The following is a 13,721-nucleotide window of genomic DNA, read 5'->3' as shown; positions in this document are numbered from 1 at the left end:
CCCACTCCCTCACGAGGACCAGCTCCCTCTCCAGTGCTGCCATCTCGGCAAAGGCCATCACCATCCATCCACGTGTTTACGCCTTAACCCTGGAAGTCCTGTGCAACCTTCCCTCTCCATCACTGCCCACATCTAACCAACTAACGAGTTCTACCTGCAAAGTATCCCTGGGATCCACCCACTTCTCTCAACCCCCACTGCAGTTATACCACAGGGTAACCCCAAAACCTCCTTGATCTCCCTCCCACCCGCCCCAACTACCCACCCTGTCCACTGGTGCCCCTTCCAGTCTCCCCGCAGCTGTGGGGTGGGGCAACCTCTTAGGAACACAAATCGGATTGTGTCTCTCCCCTTCTTAGACACTTCCAGATGCTTCCCACTCCTCTTCGGTAACAGGCCAACACCCTCGCCTGGGCTCCAAGGCTCTTCCAGAGCTGACTCCAGAGGGCTTCTGGGCCTCAGCTCACACTCTTCCTACCCCTCTGGCCCACCCCCTGCCTTTCAGTCCTCCAGTGTGCTAAATTCTTTCTTGCCTCAGGGCCTCTGCTTGTTTGTCCACTCAAACTGCACACACCCACCCACACCCACCCACACCCACCCACACCCACCCACACACACACACACACACACACACACACACACACACACACACACACACACACACACACACACACCCATTTCCCAGCCCACCCCCTTGCCTGGGAACCTCAGGCCTTGTATGAGTGTCACTTCCTCTCTGAGCTGGCCAGGTTTCCATGACAGGCTAGCTACCCCTGCTGAACATTCCCACAGCACCACAGGCTTCCTCACTGCCCCGAGAGTGCTTAGTTACATAACCAGTTGTATAGTTCTGACTATTACTAGTACGTAAGTTTCATGAGGGCAGGGTCTGAGTCTGTCTTATTCATTGCGATAGCATAATACTACATAGGTATAGTAAAATGTTGGTTGAGTAAGTGAGTGAATATTTTAAAAGCTGGTTTTAATGGCCATCTTTACTGCTTATAATTTATTCCTATTTTGGGGTAAAGATATATTTTATCTGTATTCTGAGAGCTAATTTTTAGTCAATTGTTTGAACATATTTCCCCCAGAATTATTTTCAGCTGTATTTAAATCTGCCTGGACAGCCTGAGACCCAGCACCCACCTAAAACACCATTCAGATGATCTAGAAACCAGGGATGCCTTGCTCTGAGTCCCTCATCCACCTCCAGCTGCCACAGACTCTCTTCTTTCCTCCATCCCCGGTGATCAGGGGCAGCTCTTCTCCTTGGGAAGGGCATTCATACCACTGTTACTGATCAGGGTTCTTGGCCTCCTTAATCAATAGAAATTGATCAGAGGCCAGAAAAGAGATTCAGGCAAGACTTTATTGGGGCCCCTGCTGCAGCAGTGGGGAGTGAGAACAAACAACAGGTTCCCTTGCTTGCTCATTTGCTCAAGGGGCTGCGAGCTGGTTCCTTAAATGGGGTGAGGGTAAGGGTGTGTCCAGGGGTCGGGCCAGAGGGATGGTTTAGGTGGGTTTCCCACCCCTTAGGTGGTGTTGTATGCAGCGGACATGCACAGTACCCTACTTTTTCTCCCTCCCGCTCTTCAAAAGTGGCAGTTGGGTTTTTTTGGCCTCTTTGTATCTTTTGTCAAGAATTTGTCCCAACTGCACATGCACACAGTTATTTTTAGTCCCTTATAGTTTCTTTGTATTTTGCTGCTCAAGGAGATGTTTGTCCAGGTGCAAGCATTGAGCACTGCAGCAAAGAGTCCCAGGTCCCAGCCTGTCTCGCCACCAGGTGATCAGAGTAGGGGGCTAAATGAATGTTTATGTCAGCTCTTAGCTCTCACTCTGCTACTGGGTATCTCCTCTGCCGAGGGCTATGACTATGCATGTTGGGTTTCCACTTATCTCTATCCTGGATGCAAAAATAGAAATGTCAGAAGAAAAACTATCCTTAGCCACCATTGTACCTAAAATCCAACCATTTCCACCTTCTCATGAGAAATGACATGACAATCACTATTGTAATGTAGAATGACAACCACCCTCTCTACTCTCATCTCTTTGTCTTCCAATGCAAACTACTATCGAAATAAATGAATTTACAAAGTCAAGCTTCTCAGCTGCTTTCAAAGTTACTTTTGCTCTAAATCTCAAATTAATCAAACAATTTGCCCCTTTGAAAATTTTAAACATTCAGTTTTTAGACATGGTAGTTAGAGTTGCCTCATGGATGACATGGTGACTGAGACAGATACTGACAGAGACAGACCACAGTGTGGCTGGTATGTTAACTTTAACGACTAAACCCATGATAGCTGAGGGCTGCTGCCCAGCCAGACTTCTGTGGGGATCCCTATCAGTCCTAGAGTAGATGGAAATTATGGAATCAATAACAGTACCGTATGATTTGGCAGCCATATAATGACTGAGGTTTCATGTCCTCAGAAAGTTCTGAAAGTCTTACACTAAAGCCCCAAGGAAAGGCTGAATCTCTGTGATGCCAAAATAATCAGTTGAAAAGTTGAAATTTTGGTCAACATAGTTATTTGGTTTCATAAAGATCTAAAAGCTCTGTCATGTGATCATATTAAACTAAAATAAAACAATCTGAATTTGAATGAAAACGTTTTGGACACACAGACCCATGTGAATTCAGGACGCTGCTTACACTTAAAAAATAATCACTTTTCTTGTTAAATGTCAGCCTTAAGGCATTCCTGCCAAAGTTTTTAAACGTATGCCATAAAATATACATAACCAAGTTAATGCTGCTGTAGGAAGCTTATCTTTGGAATTTCCTGACATTTGAGGGTTTCTCATTTTCCATTTTAGGATTGAAGGCATAAGTCCTTGCAGTTAATTTCCTGGGGCTTTAGAGAAATGAAGAAAGAAGAGAGAAGAGACAGAAGGAAGGAGGAAGAGAAGAAAAAAGAGGAAAAAAGAAAAAAGAGCAGGGAAAAACAGAAGGAGAGAAAAAGAAGAAAAAGAAAAAGACATTTTCTCAAACCGAGAATCTGAATCCATTGGTTTGGCTCTTGCTGAGGTGGACTAACGGCCTATGAAAATAAGCTGAATACGTTCTCGGGAGCGCGCAGCCTGGCCGTGTAATTCTAAACCCTCATAACCTCAAAATCCTTAATCATTTCTTTCTTCAACCTTGGCTTGGCTTTCCTGCCTCAGAGAGGACAGGAAGCCTGCCAAATTCAGAGTTGGGTCTTTTCTTTTTTTTTTTTCTTAAGCGATAGGACCACAATAAAGAGCATACTTTGTTTTTTAAGAGTAGAAAGCGAACATCTTGCCCTAATCACCTCCATTGTACAATTTTAAACAAAACGAAAAATCCAAAGCCAAAATTCTTAAAACACAGTTGATGCAACCATATTCAAACTAGCCAAGAAAAATTACATCTTTGGACTGAAACTAAGTAACTTTAGCTGGTTTTAAAGAAAATGCTGGAAGACTGAAAAGAGCAGATGGTAGCTGAGAGAGAAGAGATAATGGGAATAACTGTTCACCAGGTTGATCTGTCTGCCCAGTGATGACACAGCTGAAAGATACCAATTTCCCAGAACGAAGCTGCCCCTGGGAGAGTGGGCCTCTTTGGAGGAATAGCCTGGAAAGGGCACGGAAGGGCTACTCTGGGTAAGCACTGGGGACAGGAGCAGAAAAGTCATGAGGGCACTTAGGGCCCTGAGGTTGGCACTGGTTTGGGAAAGGATTTAGAATTGGAGGTGGATTCAAACCTTCTCAGCACATAAAGAAGGAAGTCTGTAAATTCTTCTATAGATATCACATAATGCTGATACCAAAGCCTGGTAAAGTTAGTATAATAAAATCCAAGTATAGACCAGTCCCATTTATACAATACTGGTACAAAAATCTTAAATAGGGGGCTTCCCTGGTGGTCCAGTGGTAAAGAATCACCTTCCAATGCAGGGGATGCAGGTTTGATCGCTGGTGAGGGAACTGGGATCCCACATGCCGCAGGGCAACCAGGCCTGCACGCCACAACTACTGAGCTTGTGCACCTCAACTACAGCCCACATGCCGCAAACTAGAGCCCACGCACCCTGGAGCCCACACGCCACAACTAGTGAGAGAAAATCTGCACACCACAACGAGAAAGAAGCCTGCGCGCCACAACAAAAGACCCCATGTGCCGCAACTAAGACCCGATACAGCCAAAAATAAATTAATTAAATAAATAAAATATAATAAATCTTAAAAAAATCTTAAATAGAATATTAGCAAATAGAATTCAGTTGTGCATTAAAAGAATAATGAACCAGAACAAAGTGGGAGTTCATCCCCCAAATAGTACGATATAAATTCACTATTAATAGGTCAAAGGAGAAGAAACACACAATTATATAATGTTTCTGAAAAGTAATTTAACAAAACCCAATCCTAATTTTTTAAACTCTTAGTAAGAAAAGGATTACCAATGAACACCACCTTGATAGCATGAAAACATAACTCCAACAAGAGTTCTTGAGAGTAACACCAGAAGCATTAGCACTAAAGTTAGGGGTGAGATAAAGCTGCCCAGTGCTATCAGCACTATTATTTCACACTGTTATGAAAATATTAGTCAGTGCACTTTAGTAAGAGAAAGAATCTGGAGATGTAAATCATAAAATGATAATTCTTTGCAGACAATATGATTATATACGCAGAAAGTCCAAGAGGAACAATTGACAAACGATTAGAAACAATAAGAAATTTAAGGAGTCTTTTAAATGAATAATATACAAAAATAAATATTTTCTTAAATACAAAGACCATATAATGAGAAAAAAGATTACATTAACAATGGCAACAAAAGAATAAAATACTTAGGAATAAACTTAGCAAATGTATAGAATCCCAATTAAAAGCTGACATATTTCGTGTGTGTGTGAAATTTGATAGTGATAATATAGACCATTTAGGAAAAGACATCAGAATATTTAAGACATTTTTTGAATAAGGAGAATAATTAGGAAATAAATAAGAGGTTTATAATTATTAAAAAGGAGACCAAATGATCATTTGTGTGTGTATTACATGGTAGTATATGTAGCATGTCCAAAAGAATCCACTAACTATTAGCAACAATAAGAAATTTCTGTAAGCTCTACTAGATATTAAAACAGATTATGAGGGGACTTCCCTGGTGGCACAGTGGTTAAGAATCTGCCTGCCAATGCAGGGACACGGGTTCGAGCTCTGGTCCGGGAAGACCCCACATGCCACAGAGCAACTAAGCCCATGTGCCACAACTACTGAGCCTGCGCTCTAGAGTCCACAAGCCACAACTACTGAGTCCACGTGCCACAACTACTGAAGGCCCTAACTCCTCACATACAAGGGATCTTCAATAAGATTATTTGATTTCTAATAGAAACTATGGAGGCCAGAAGGTATTGGGATCACATATTCAAAAGGCTGAAAGAAAAATATTGTCAATTAAGAATTCTCTACCCAAACAGGGACTTCCCTGGTGGCACAGTGGTTAAGAAGCCACCTGCCACTGCAGGGGACACGGGTTTGATCCCTGGTCTGGGAAGATCTCCCATGCTGCAGAGCAACTAAGCCCATGTGCCACAACTACTGAGCCTGCACTCTAGAGCCCGTGCGCCACAACTACTGAGCCTGCGCTCTAGAGCCCGTGCGCCACAACTACTGAGCCTGCGCTCTAGAGCCCGCACACCACAGCTACTGAAGCCCGTGTGCCTAGAGCCCGTGCTCTGCAACGAGAAGCCACCGCAATGAGAAGCCCGCGCACTGCAACAAAGAGTAGCCCCTGCTCGCTGCACCTAGAGAAAGCCTGCGTGCAGCAACGAAGACCCAATGCAGCCAAAAATTAATTAAAATAATTAATTAAAATAAATAAATAAAACAGATTATGAGGTTAAAATAATTAAAACAGTTTGGTCCTAGAAAAGAAATAGGTACCCTGGGCTTCCCTGGTGGCGCAGTGGTTGAGAATCTGCCTGTTAATGCAGGGGACACGGGTTCGAGCCCTGGTCTGGGAGGATCCCATATGCCGCGGAGCAACTAGGCCCGTGAGCCACAACTACTGAGCCTGCGCGTCTGGAGCCTGTGCTCCGCAACAAGAGAGGCCGCGATAGTCAGAGGCCCACACACCACAATGAAGAGTGGTCCCCACTTGCCACAACTAGAGAAAGCCCTCGCACAGAAACGAAGACCCAACACAGCAAAAATAAATAAATAAATTACTAAACTCCTACCCCCAACATCCTAAAAAAAAGAAAAGAAAAGAAATAGGTACCCTGATTAATTAAACAGAATAGAGCAAGAAAAAAATAACAGCTAACATTTATTGATCATTTACTATATGCCAGGCTCTGTTTTAACTTATGTTTACAAATATTTACTCATCCAATCTTCACAACAAAGCTATGAAGTGGTCACATGGAGATAATTATACATCTCCATTTTACAAATCAGTAAAATGAGGCTCAGACAAATTTAGGAGCTCGTCCAATGTCACACAACAACACTGTGTTCATCACAGCGTTATTTGTAAACTGGAAACAACCTAGGTGTAAATCACTAGGGGAATGGCTAAATAAAATATGGTTTAGCCAGGTGCTGTAAAGATGGCAGTTAAAAAAGGAAGGTGAAAAAAAAAAGGAAAGTGGAACCACTGAAATATCTCAATGAGATCCTAAGTAAAAAACAGTCGATATAGAGCATGATTTCATTTTTTAAAGGATATAATATATATGTGTGTGTGTTTCTAGAAATTCTAGAATACCCAAACTTTTTTCCCCTGTAAGAGAACATAAGACATTACATTTCTGGCACCCAAAGAATCCTACCTGACAGACCATGTTGAGCAGGGGACTGACATGATCAAATCTGTATTTCTAGAAGACTCCTCTGGCTGCTGAGGAGAACGCTGGGGGTGGATACAAAACGACTAAGGTGGTGGCAGTGGAGGAGATGTAGTCAACTTTAAGAAAATGTTTAAAACTAGAACCGAAGGACTTGCTGATGAATTAGATTGGGGGTATGTGAAAAAGAGAGAAATCACAAATGACTCTTAGGTTTTTGGCGTAAGCAAAATAAAGGGTGATACCACTTAATAAGATAGCATCTATTTTGGGAAGAGACCGTTAGTAGTGGCCTGGATTGAGAATTTAGGTTTAGACGTGTTAAGTCCAAGCTATTAGATAACCAAATGGAGACCCAAGCATGAGAGGACTATACAAACCTGAGGCTGGGGGAGAGTCAGGGCTGGAGATATATATCTGGGAATCATAAGCATGTAACTGACACTTAAAACCATGGGACTGGGTGAGATCATTTAAGGGAGTGAGTGTAAATGGAGGAGAGGTGACATGATCCCGGGATGGCGTGTAGATGGATTGGGGGGTGTTATTCCGACATGTAGAGGGAGAGGAAAATGGAGCTGAGGAGGAGCAGCCAAGTGAAGTAGGGCTATCAGGAAAGCTGGTGGCCTAGAAGCCTAGTGAACATAGTATTTCAAGGTGGTGCGAGTCAAGTTGGTTCTCAAATGCTAAGAGAGGTCAATCAAGGAAAGAACAGAGAACTGGCAACCGTATTTAGCAAGATGGAGGTGGTAGGTGACTCGGCCTAGAGCAGTTCCAGCATAAGTGGCAAAAGCCCAACTGCAGTGAGTCAAGATAAACACAGGAGGGGAAGAAGTGATGACAGCAGGTACAGGCAACTGCTCAGAGGAGTTTTTCTCAGTAGCTGGTTTTCAGATTAGCAGGTATCAAACCAATTAGCACATTACAGAAATAGACAAGAAATTAGGTTTCAAAACAGAAAAGAAATTGTTTCCAAAGCACAGATTTTACCTTCAAGCATTCACATGTTTTATTATCTAAGGTGTTATTTTAATATTATAAAATATTTACCGTGTGTGCATCTATACGCATAAATGAGAAAACTGAGGCCTCGAGAGGTTAAGTAACTTGTTCAAAGTCACTTAGATAGACCATGATAGGGCCAGGGTAGGCCAGGCAGTGTGTTTCTAGAGCCCGTACCAAGAAAAAACATGAAAGGAAGAGCTGGGAAAGACTCCCGGCACCACGCACCAGGTGGGGATGGTAGTAGCAGAATGAACATCAATTAGCACCAATTAGTAGATGGCCAGTGTCAATACAAGTTTTCATTTAACTCTTGGTTACTGTCTGAATTACAAGCACTCATCACATTCAAAGGGTGATTTTTCAAGGCCAATACTCTTTTTTGAAGACAAGGAACTAATACAAAACACCTGTAACAGTTACGTTTTCAGGTTTAATCAGTGAACCATCTTAAGCTATGAAGAGTCTCAACTAACTACAAGATCCAACAATTTAATAAAATAAATAATTAGGCTGAGAACAGACAGTTGCAGTGTGGCCTAAAGGGCTCCAGCTGACAGCCACCAGTCACCTACCTGTGGTCAGCACTGGCCTTCGGTCTCCCGCTCCACAGTCTCCTGTTCACAGAGGAAGGCGGGGGAGAGGAGGGCAGGGGCGGGGCCGGTAGAGAGGGCAGAGGAGGCAGGTTCCTTTTATCTTTCCGGAAGCTGATGCCTGGGTTCCCATCCTTGTCCCCTTCGCCATCATGTTTGAAAGTTCTCCGGGGTTTGGGCGGGGGGTTGATGAAGGGTCTTGTGGGGGAGTCCTCCGAGCCCCTGTACACACTCTCCAGCCTCTGGTCACAGGGCCTCCCGCACAAGCCCTTCCTTTCCTCTGTGGCCTCAGGGGCGGGCTCCCTGCCTTCCAGGTCCAAGCGGTGGGCCCTGAATTCTGAGACACTCGCGCCCCCACGGTTCTCAGGAAGGGTGGGCCCCTCCTCGGCCTTGTCCGGCAGGCAGTGTGGGGAATAACAGGTGCCAGGTAGCTGGGGATCCAACCCTGCAGACCCATCCTTCAGAGCCTGCTCAAGTTTCTCCACCTGCTTCAGCACAGACAGGCTATCATTCTGAAAGCGCTGTTTGCCAAGCCTGGGCTCCCGGCCTCTTCCCAAGCTAGGAGCCAGCTCCCGGGCTGGCTGGCTCAGGTCTTGCCTCTGCTCTGCATCCTGTGCCCCAACTTGCACTACCCCTTTATTCCTCTCATCCTCTCTACTCTCTGCGTCCAGCCTTGTTCCGTTCTGAGCCTCTGTGACCCGAGTCCTCGAACCATCGCTGCTTCTCCTCTCCATCACACATGACGTCAGGTAATCCTCTTGCCCATCTGCTTTCCTGCCAGGGGCAGGAGTGGGCAACTCCTTTTTCCCTTCCCATTCTGATATCTTGTCCTTTATGCTGAGGGACTTGTGCCAGGCCCCGCCTCGGGCGGGAGGGCAGGGGTTCTGAACACTGCTTAGCTGCCTCTTGCCGGCCCTGCTGGCTCCTTTAGTGCCGAGATCTGAAGCTGGGTCGCTGATGATCATATTTGAGCTGAACATGTTCTGCTGAAAACAGTCCACTCTTGGCTCTAGCATCAGGTTATAGAGGCTCTCCAGCGGGCTTCTTCGGAAGGGTGAGTCCTGATCAGTCTCTAGGAAAGGAATGGAGGACCTAAACGGCTGCCTTTGAGGGTCTTCCCCAGCCTTTGGACCTTCCACCTTGACCCTGAACAAGAAAGACAAACACTGAGTGCAGGAATTCTTGGTTATTGTTCTTAACTAGTCATTCAGATTTGCTAGAACTTAGATATAAATGTTACATACTAGTTGGGTTTGATAAATTGTCCTGATCTGAGTGGGTAAAGCCACAATGATTGGCTGCATTTGAATGGAACCTCCTCTAGAATGTTGGCTGCATTTGAATGGAACCTCCTCTAGAATGTGAGCCCTACTAGACTGGTCTCTCCGTGAGGACAGGGATTGTTTTGTTTTGTTTTGAACTGTGGCCTGTTTTGGCTACTGCTACATCCCTAGCACCCAGAACAACATCCGGCAGAGTAGGTGGTCAATAAATATTTGTTGAGTGAATAAGTGAGTAAACAAGCAGATTCAGATTTCTCGCATAGCCTGGAACTGCACTGTCCGATATAGTAGCCACTAGCTACATGTGGCTATTTGAACTAAAATCAAATTAAATTAAAGCTCCTCTTCCTCAGTTGCAGCAGCCATATGTCAAGTACTCAGTAGCCATGTGTGGCTAACGGTCACTGTATTGGATGCAGAAGAACATTTCCATCATTGCAGAAAGTTCTGGCCTAGCACGTACGTGGGGGGATATAGGCCTCCATACGTGACTTTAGGAGATGAGTTAGTGCCACAAAGATGTTAAAAATTATTTTGAAAGAAAAACAGAACATTTGAAGCTATTCTAATGAGAATGGGAGTATCTGTGTTTTGAAATGCAAAGCATTCGTCCACCAGCAAAGGTCATGACGGAGCACAGGGACCTTAAATGTGCCAAGATTAGCAAACATGCATGGACCGACTTCATGGTGCATGTTTTCTGAATATATAGATCTGACTATATGGAAACTCCAGTTAAGGTTCACGTGAAGGATGAATAATTAGCAATTTCATGCATACTGTTACTAGCTAGCTTTCTATTCCAGAGACTAACGGTTGTTTATGTAAAGACTTCTCCCAGGATTGGGACATTAACATGTAAATGATGTCGTTGTTCTTGGTTGCTCAGCATAAACCAGAAGCTTGTGAAATTGCAAACAAATTTTCATATGTTAAATATGGCTATCAAAGCAGAATTCCTTGTTTAAATAATCAATTAGCATTCATAACAGAGCGCTTACAAAAAAGAAACCCTTTTGTAATGGTCCTGTCACCACTGAGGATATTAGCATGAATTCAAATTTTAGTCAGAACCAGTTTGTTATTTTACTGAGAGTTCAAAAGACAGAAATTTAAGTCCTTGCTCTCATTGTGCTAGAGGCAAGATGAAGAAACAGGACACATAAAAACACAATTCAGGTTAGTTCACACTTAGTGAGAATTGATATAATATATAATCATAAATATCCTATGTACTGTTAAAAAATATTGACAGTAGATAAATATATGGCTTTAGAGTTAGAGGGACCTGGGTGTGGACCTTGGCTTCATTTTTTTTCACTTTAAAATGAGAACACTGGATTTTATTGGTGCAGAGGCCAAATTTATCTTGTTTGCTGTGACCAGTGCATAGTAGGTAGTCAATGAATGAATGGTTGTGTTAATATATGTAATGTGTCCAGAGCACAGCACACATTATAAGTCTTGATGGCAATAAATGGTAACTAGTGTTATTATAATGATTGTAGTTATTGTCTAAGATCCCAGACATCTGGAGCAGCCTCACAATCACTGAGGCCCCATCTAAAAGCTGAAGAGGAGAAAGGCTAGCTTGCTAGAAAACCACGCTGGAATTACAAAGCTCAAGCAAGAGCGGCAAGGATGATGAAACCAGGGGCAGAGTGCCTTCTCCACACAGTTGCTGTACCCAAGAAGTTCTCGAGTTCCTGTTTCCAGGATTCTGTGGCCCCAGAAGGGGCTCTGGACTGGGATGCATAGTTGTGAACAGCTCAGTGATCTGTGAACAGCTCAGCAATTGCTAATTCCATTGCAGAATGTGAGACAGGGTATCAGAGGAAAGGGCTCCATCTGGGGAGAAAACAACCCTGCTAATATAAAGCAGGCTATGTGGACAAATGCAGCTGCAAAGCTTTAGGGCTCAACGATAATTAAAATACCTGCACATCCTAGTAGTTAGAAAAATAAACCCTGGACTGGAAGGCATACATGGGGATAGGGCCTGAAGTGGAACACTGGGCACCAGGAAGGCCTTTCCTTGACCACTCTGGTCTTGGGTTGCTGACTGAACGCAGTGCATGGAGATGATTTACAGGAGGCTCACCACCAAGACTTGGAAAAGAATGCCTCCTTAGTTCAGGGAGGCAGGGTTAGTGAGGAGGGAAAGGCAGTGGAAAAAGGAAGGAGACTGAGAATCTGGGCCAACTTCTGCGTTCCTGGGGGAGAAAAGTTCTTACTTGTCAGCCAGTTTGTGGCCCAGGTTTTCAGTCTGGCTGTGGCTGCCCTTGGCTGGCCTGCACACTGTCATCATGTCAGCACCGAGAGGAGCTCCAAGTCGCCTGGGGGAACAGGGATGCACACTCAGTGAGCCATGGCAGCAACTCTAGGGCCCATACCCCAAACTATTTATCTCTGGTGGATTCCACCCAGGAGTAGAGGGTGACAGAGATGCACCATACAGAATCCTTGACCCAGGAAGGGGTTGGGTCAAAGGCACAGAATCCTGAGGTCCACCCAGATTCAGACCCCATGCCAGCACTTCTCGTGTGTGTGTGTGTGTGTGTGTGTGTGTGTGTGTGTGTGTGTGTGTGTGTGTGTGTGTGTGTGTGTCTTTTAGATAATGTAACCAAAATTTTTAAGAAAACGTATAACCTTAGAAACTAAAACATAAATACCAGCACAAGTTGACACTTTTTCAAGGCTCTGTAAGAACATGTGATGAGCTAACAGCCCCTAAAGAAGAGAAGAACTATTACTTTATTTGAAACAAGAAATAAACCACCTGCTAAAGTGGAAATACCTACCCAGAGCTACTCTACTCTTCTGCTGCCCCCATGCTGGGTGTAAACCCACACTGTCTTTGGAGCCCTGTACATAGATTCACGTCTTTTCCACTGAACCTCCCAGGAATTCCTCTCCCACCTCCTCCTCAAGCTTCCAGGATTCCTATCCCCTCGCTCAGGAAGGTTTACCTGACTAGTAGTTTTCTAACTACTAGGATGTGCAGGTATTTTAATGATCGTTTCTTGGCCTAGGCAACCCCTCCCCCCAAGAAATCAAAGGGCTAGGCTTTAAGACATGCATGTACCTCTTGGGGACAAGGAGAGGGAGGCTAGAGGGAGAAAGAAAAAGAGAAGAGTGAACATGGGCAACAAATTAAAGAAGAGGGAGGTTAGGAAACGGCGAGCTGAAAAAACCTCTAGAGAAACTGTGGGAGAAGGACGGAGCTTGGGCCTGCCCACAGAACCCGGTTGTCCCCCTTTCCAGTGAGCGGCACCCTGCATTTTGGGGTATGTCAGTGTTGAAAGCAAGCCCAGTTCTTCAAAGAAGCCAGGCCCCAGGTCTCTCCCCTCCGTTAGGGAAAAGGGCCCTGAGAGGCCTTTCAGGGACAGGAAGGAACTCACTGCCCCTCTCCTAAGCTCAGCAAAGCTTCTGGAACCTTCTATGCAGCTGGGCTGACAGACACTGCTCTTCTGTCCTGCATCTGGCAGAGGCCCCATGGGACTCAAGGGTAGCAGCCACTCCCCGCTGCTCTCCGCACGTCTGCACTCTGCCTCCACACAGACCAAGCCCACAGAGATGCAGCCTTGCTCCGCGTGAGCAGCAACTCTCCCCACTCACCCTCTTCTTTCGAGCTGGCATCCTCTTTCACTGGCTCTCTGAATAGGTGCCAGGCCCTGTGCAGAATGCTCTGGGCACTCAAGGATGAGTAAGACATAATGTCTGCCCCTGGGGAGAGCACCGGGACTGTGCTTGGGTCACGATCAGCCCCATAACCCCCTCTCTCCTCAAGGGAACGGTTTCCTTATACTTCCTAGGAAGCCATAGCTTTTTCAAAAAGCACAAAGCGCACTGTGTCTAATGCACAGAGAACCATGGATGAACTCTGAGGTTAAAGATCCCGAGAAGCACTTAAACAACATGGTACTTAAGTGAACTTGATTCCCATCAGGCAGTAATAACTTCCAGTCTGAAAACCACAGTCTCTAGAGAAACAGCTGATACCA

General features: G+C 44.8%; 1 protein-coding gene across 4 annotated transcripts in view; it reads right to left on the bottom strand.

The window, feature by feature from the left end:
* The window catches only part of DENND2A (DENN domain containing 2A), a 102,113-nt gene that overhangs the window by 63,771 nt on the left and 24,621 nt on the right, over positions 1–13,721 (bottom strand). For 3 of the 4 annotated variants that reach the window (XM_060156537.1, XM_060156538.1, XM_060156534.1), the window contains exons 2-3: positions 11,952–12,053; positions 8,417–9,580 (exon numbers count right to left, since the gene is read on the bottom strand). In XM_060156537.1, coding sequence (XP_060012520.1) covers positions 8,417–9,580; positions 11,952–12,025 — 1,238 coding nt within the window. In that variant the 5' untranslated portion in view covers positions 12,026–12,053. The remainder of the gene's footprint in view (positions 1–8,416; positions 9,581–11,951; positions 12,054–13,721) is intronic. The other variant, XM_060156536.1, reaches the window with a different exon arrangement.

Source organism: Lagenorhynchus albirostris, chromosome 8 (assembly GCF_949774975.1).
Source record: "Lagenorhynchus albirostris chromosome 8, mLagAlb1.1, whole genome shotgun sequence".
In the NCBI taxonomy this organism is placed as follows: Eukaryota; Metazoa; Chordata; class Mammalia; order Artiodactyla; family Delphinidae; genus Lagenorhynchus; species Lagenorhynchus albirostris.
This window is presented reverse-complemented; position numbering and strand designations above follow the sequence as displayed.